The sequence below is a fragment of the Dicentrarchus labrax genome, unplaced genomic scaffold, assembly GCF_905237075.1.
Source record: "Dicentrarchus labrax unplaced genomic scaffold, dlabrax2021, whole genome shotgun sequence".
Taxonomy (NCBI): domain Eukaryota; kingdom Metazoa; phylum Chordata; class Actinopteri; family Moronidae; genus Dicentrarchus; species Dicentrarchus labrax.
The window spans coordinates 21,113,868-21,120,284 of record NW_026136702.1 but is presented as its reverse complement, the minus strand read 5'-3'; the positions used below and the strand labels follow the sequence as shown (position 1 = coordinate 21,120,284).

Sequence of the window (6,417 nt, the reverse complement as noted above, 5' to 3'; positions counted from 1 at the left end):
ATTACTGAAAAAAAAACCTCCACAGCAGCAGTTTTTGCTGAAACATCACATAAGACAAAGAAACAAAGGAAAATCCATTATGAGGAACTCTTAAGTACTGTTTTTACATAATTTAGTTTTGTTTCATCACCAAGTGACTACCTTAGCTTTCACCAACCAGCAGTGATGATCTACATGTGCTAATCATTTCATTGTAGATGGGGAATATGACTTGGTCAGAAGATTTTTGCTTCCCTGTAAAATCAACTTCCAGCTAACAAACCAATAAGAAACACATTTTATTTACAGTTGTTGAAGCCATCACAGTCAACCAGAACAAGTTCACCAAAACATTTCCCAGCAGCCAGTTCTCCCACAGCAGAGTCAAAACATTGCTTCCTTACATGAAGCTGACTGTGTAGATGTCATCATTTATACTGATGAACTTCTTATATCATTGCTGTCCATTCTGCAACAACACACAGAGGCCAAAAGCTTGTCTATGGTCCCTTTCCTCATGAAAACATACAGAACAAAGTCTGCAAGAGGACTCAACCTAAGTAACATGACATACAGGTTTCTGAAGGTGGTGTTATTTCTTGCTCCCTCTGCCAGGAACCCAATGATGGTGGGCAGGAACAGCAGCATGTAAGTAAGCAGCACCAGGACCAAAATTCCCACAATTCGTCGTTTTTCATCAGTTGGAAGTGATATGGACGCAGACAGGGCTTTGAGGGTCCCACCAAGGAAGAATATGAACAGTGGTAGAGGACAGAGGAGAAAGACGGCAGAGACAATTTGTGGCACCTTAGAATCAACTATGAATAAGAAAGTGAAGAAAAACACAAGAGGAACAGTCCAGACCACAACACAGACCACCACAGAGGTCTTGATGGTTCGTCTGAAGCGGTACCACAGCGGGAAGGCGATGACCAAATACCTGTAATACAAGATGGACACATAGTTTCAGAATTCTATAGTACTATAATGGTCAGACACAGAAGCTACACACATACTGGATAGACAGATAGCTACCTTTCCAGGGCGACGCACACCATGAAGCCGACACTGGCCAACAGTCCAGAGAGGTAAATATAAAAGAAAGTTTCAGATAATTTCACATCTTGAAGTGGTACCATCTGAACGATCATGCAGCTGAACTGAATGATGTCAGAAATGAGAAGGTTGATGACGTAGATCGGAGCAACATGATCTTTTTCCACCTGCAGGAAAACATTAGAGAAAGTAAACAAGCAGTTGTAAACCAAATGTCATCTTGCTCTGACCAGAAAAAGCTGTTTTAAAAAATTTTTTTTTATTAATCTGTCCTTTGTGCTGTCAGAAATATCAGATATGAAGACAGCATGTGTTTCAGCTGTGTTTCAGGCAGGGATATGAATAAATACAGTGCAATCTGGACCACACAGTTATCTCCAGCTCCAACTGCTCGGAGCTGCTTTATCCACCGCTCAGTCTCTCTCTCCACTGATTGCGGTACCTTGTGTGTTATTATATCACTTGATGTCCTTCTTTGTTTCCTGTTTCCTTCTTCTCTTGTGTAGCATGTTAGCTTGCTATAATCTGCTAATTAGCACTAAACACAAATGAGGCTGATGGGAATGTTTGAATTGGTTTTGCAGGTATTCAGTCATAAACCAAAGTATTGGACAAAATAAAATGTTTGACCTGAGAAATTTTGCTCAAAAACAAAATGTCAACCTAATGGTGGCTTGAGGGGAAGAAACAGGTCAGTATGCTTTATCTTCTTGAGACCATGAAAACTAAATATATATTCCTTGATTGTAAACATGTAAACTGAAATTAACATTTTAATGATGGAGTAAATTATTCCAGTAAATGTATAGGTCATTGCATCACTTTGTCCCAGCTCCATGACACCCCAAAGCTAGATCAAGATCCTTTACAGACTGCACAACAGACACATGACACAGTCAGTCAGACAGTAAATCAGTCAGTCATAATGTGCGTACCAGAGAATAAAGAGCATAGATGGCCACAAGGGTCAAAGGAAGGCCGATACCAATGATTATGTATGTCACCACATTCATAGCAGATCCATCTTTTCCTTTAAAATCATTGAATGCGAAGGTGACGTTGCTGTAATTATAGCTGTTGGCCCGTGAGGTGTTGTTAATGTAGATATCTTCCATTCTTCAGAGTATAACCTGTAGTTTGAGAAATCAGGTTATAGAAAGGGATGAAAAATGCTGTCTTTTCATATTTTATCATCATTCCTCAATATTTGTTACATTATTTGCAATAGTATTTAAACAAATAAGTTTCAGTTAGTTAATTTTTTCGGACAAAATTGTGGAACAAAAACAAAATTCCCCGAAAAGTTCCAGGGACCTATGCTGCATGTTATCCATCTCTCTCTGTGTCCTCATGTCCTGTCTGTCTTTACTGTTGCACGTCAATAAAAGGCTTAAATATCCCCAAAACTACCTATAATATGGTAGTCGTTTTATTTAGAACTGACTAAGAAATAATGAACAATGCTTTAATTTCACTAAAACATCAGTAACTCAATCAATAAATGACTGTAACCTGTACTGGGCATATCCTGTGGAGACTTTTCTTTTAAATGAATTATAACTTTGTTGCAACACAACATTAATAACTCTTGCATATCTTAGCTGTCATTTCCTGGACAACTGCAAACATCACTAACCTCTCAGTGGATTAATGCTATATCCAGTGTTTGCTTATTTTGTTGAAACTGAGTCCCTGTGCTCCATTTTGATGCATGTGCAATTCTGTGTTCCTGTGTTTATTCAGAAAGACAGAGTCGTTTGTTTTTGTTCAAGTGAATGCAATGTGATTCTGTAGGTTTACAATATGCTATTGTTACAAACATGTTGAATTTGATATATCACAGTAAATCTTATAATAATCCTTATTTTAAGCTATCATAAGGTGAAGTGACAGGCCTGATACTAACTTAAACTAACTTGTGTCAGGTAAAGAAAATAAGAATTTTTTTGTTAAAGTAATACATCAGTAAGATGCATATGAGATTGGAGCTAGTTGCATTGTTCATCTCTCCTGTATAAACACGCAGTCCTAAGTAATTTCCCTGTTGCTTTTATTTTCAGTTGTACAAAACTGGAAGATCGGTTTATCAAACTGACTAACAGTTGTACTTAAACTCTGCACAACCCTGCTGATACACCGGATATACAGCATACAAAATGTGAATATTTAAATATAAAAGGTAATGTAAAATGTCATAAGGCTATATTTACAAAATTATAAACACAATTGCATTATGGCAACCATTTTCCACATAGAAAGTAACCACATAGAGTAGGTTGCATCAGCAAGCGGTGATATACATCTAGGTATACATCCGTGTCTCAACAACTACGACAGCCTATTTCATTTAATGTCCAATGGCTAATGTTCGGTGACAGGTCACATAACAAGACAAAGTTAAAAAAAGAAAGTTCTAAATCACTAAATACTGATTCCTTCCCTTTGATTTGTTCTTATTCTCTCATCTCTCATCACAGCCAGCTGGTGGCAGAAACCCTATTACGTAATGCAGACACAAACAGTTTCCTTTTCCCTGGCCTGGCCTGGTGGTCAAATGGCCTTGATTGGCTGGATGGCTGTTGACTGACGGTTTTCATGTATGGGGAGCTCATTCTCTGAAGCAGGCCAACTGCTTTTACAGATTTCAGTTTTGTTTTATCATGTTTATCATGTCATGGAATCGTGTTTCTGTGACAGTGCGGGTGTCAAAACACCCATAACAGCTGTGGGTTTGACGTGCCTGACTAGGCATCTTCCATTCATCAGAGTGAAACTTGTTGTTTGAGACAGCAATTACATTAAACATGGAGAATTGTCTCAATGGTCCTTGATATTTGTGAAATCGTCAGCAAGATTTCTACTCTTAAAGTGTGTTATTGACAATGTACCCTCAACTGTTACATTCCTTAAGACCTACTTATTTTTTTCAGGATTTTAAATAAAGAAACATATAATAATAGTTTATCGGCACTGGCTCCTTGTAAAATCCCCACTTACAAAGCTGTTCGTGGTCAGGCATCTCCATATCTTGCTCAGATGGTTGGAAGCCAAACTGAGGAGGAGCAGAATATACTCGTCCACGAATACCCAGAGCTGTACCACCTGTCAAGTTTATTTTATTTTGACCCAAACAGAGGGAACAATGCCTGGAGATATATAAACTCAGAACTGGTGAGCATGATGATACTAGTTGTGCTAGCTAACAATAGCTCATTTAGTTTGTGTGTGAGTGATTTATGGTGCTGGAAATTCATGTGTCTTTGTTTGACTCTTAAATAAATTAGTTTAGTCAGTGAGGCGTAATGCTGAATTACCAGAATTTCATCATAATCAGGTTTTAGTTGCTTAGTAACAACTGTGGGTTGGCTGGCATCTGAACGGCCCCTTAAAAAGAGATCAAAGTACTATATTACCCCCATCAGAACACTGCACTCCCAGAATGAAAGGTAGAATGGAGCCACAGCTTTCAGCTATCAAGCTCCTCTCCTGTGGTACCAGCTCCCAGCTGTTCCCACAGCTGGTCACATCTATCCAATACTAGCACAGCGACACACCTGCATCGTTAGCCTATCATCTTGCGGCTGTCTTTTCAAATATGGTTCTCTCTCTGCCTTCAGTTAATGCATGCTGCTGTTCTGCACACCCCTTAGCCTCACCCATCACTGCCCAGTCTTCATTATTCATACACTTATCTTTACTTCATTCGCTCGTCTTTCCTGATTGAAATGTCAGTCGGGTGATTGTTGGATTTCCTGAAGAAGGCAGTGTGCCGAAATGTTGAGCTTTACAAGTTCAAATAAAAGATTGCCTCTAAGTCATGAGTATGCAGTCTTTCTTTGAATACACTGAAATTCAGATTCTCACTCATTACACTCAAAACAGACAGATAAAGACTTAAGCTACACAAACTCTCTTGGAAGAAATCTTTGACTGTAACTCATGTTACCACTCAGCGGATTAATGTGTGATGAGTAAACAGAAACACAAAACTAAATAAGCACTTAAATGTAGTCAAGTTAGTATTAGAAAGTAGTAAGTGAGTATTTCTACTTTTTCTGTCAGCCTCATGTGACAGACATATTTATTTTTCACAACTGTTAAAATGGTTTCCCTTTGTCTTTGTCTTTTACGTATTAGATTATTCATGAAGTGCCACTGCCTAAAAAATAAAAGGAGGTTATAATTTACCTTTAAAAGCTGCAGGACGACTACCTGAATGAGTTCCGTATGCTGAAGTGAAGTCTACAGTTTTGTCCTCTGTATCGACAGTGTACAGTAAATAACACACTGCACATTCCTGAAAATCTACTTCAACAGAGAAGAGGAGTTGTATGTTGTGAAATTTGAGATTGTTGTGATTTTACATGCATCCTGGCTATAAGAGATGATGGTGAATTAATCATGCCCCTGTCTGTGGTGTTTCTACAGATAATGCACATAACCTTAGCTTTACAAAGTGAAGGTGAAGCTTATTTTTCAGCAGTTCACTGAATACATGACAGTAACATTTTAACAAAGAAAGAAGAGAAAAACAATCTCAAGGGCTTACAGTCCAGTTTTATATAAAACACCACCACAGAGACCTTACTTTGATGTAGTGTAACAGTGGGCAGGCGACGAAGAGGAACATAAGACAGACAGACAGATATTCTGGATCGTATATTCCTGACTTCATGTGAGGCCTCAGCAAGGACAAAATTTTGATTTCAGAGGTGGGGGGGAAACAAGTATTTTTAATAAAACTCTACTCTTTCAGTTCACTGTGCTTTCTAATAGTTCTTCTAGTTTTCTATTGCTGCTTTTAAGTTTACTGTTCCCTTTTTTGGTTTGACTGGTTGTAAAGCATGAAGCAAAACATTATCACCCAATTCTGTGTTTCACTTTGTTAGTCAACTTCACTCCAACTCAGTACCACCAATTTTACACTTCTTTTTGGAATATATGGTAAACAGACCTCATTTACATAGCGGACATGCTGCTTTATTGGGAGCCAGTGAAGGTGTTGCAGGATGGGTGTAACGCATTTTTTGAGTAACTTACACTTTGACTTCTAAAGAAGTCTCTTATGTCCACTTTTCTTTTTTTAGACATCCTGGCTGCGCCTAATTACCAAACACACATACGCACGCACGCACATACGCACATGGACACCGATTCAGACGTTAATGTAAATGAAACCTCTGATATTACTTCTAGCTGACGTGACCCAGGCAGAACAAACGCCCAATGTACAGTGGCAGATTCATAAGGACTCCTGGGCAATTCCAGCAGGCCGGTGTGCAAGCAAGATGGAGTGACAGCGGGGTCGGCCAATCACAGAAGAAACGGCAGAGCCAATCGAGGAGCTTGTGGGTGGGTCTAAACTAAGGGAAACAGGCTTCA

General features: G+C 38.8%; 1 protein-coding gene across 1 annotated transcript; it reads right to left on the bottom strand.

The window, feature by feature from the left end:
* Positions 1–265: 265 nt before the first annotated feature.
* LOC127352289 (G-protein coupled receptor 4-like) lies at positions 266–5,302 on the bottom strand. The gene is made up of 4 exons (XM_051380559.1): positions 5,224–5,302; positions 1,971–2,165; positions 1,015–1,202; positions 266–919 (listed from the first exon to the last, which is right to left on the bottom strand). The coding sequence occupies exons 2-4, from the start codon at positions 2,148–2,150 to the stop codon at positions 412–414; spliced, it is 876 nt and encodes a 291-aa protein (XP_051236519.1). The 5' UTR covers positions 2,151–2,165; positions 5,224–5,302; the 3' UTR covers positions 266–411.
* Between the last annotated feature and the right edge of the window lie 1,115 nt (positions 5,303–6,417).

Bases quoted from the DNA above. Each gene is read 5' to 3' on its own strand.
- LOC127352289 (XM_051380559.1), bottom strand. From the start codon at position 2,150: ATGGAAGATATCTACATTAACAACACCTCACGGGCCAACAGCTATAAT. The intron at 1,203-1,970 runs GTACGCACATTA...GTTTTCCTGCAG, and splicing joins TCTATGCTCTTTATTCTCTG to GTGGAAAAAGATCATGTTGC. The intron at 920-1,014 runs GTAGCTATCTGT...CTTGTATTACAG, and splicing joins GTGTGCGTCGCCCTGGAAAG to GTATTTGGTCATCGCCTTCC.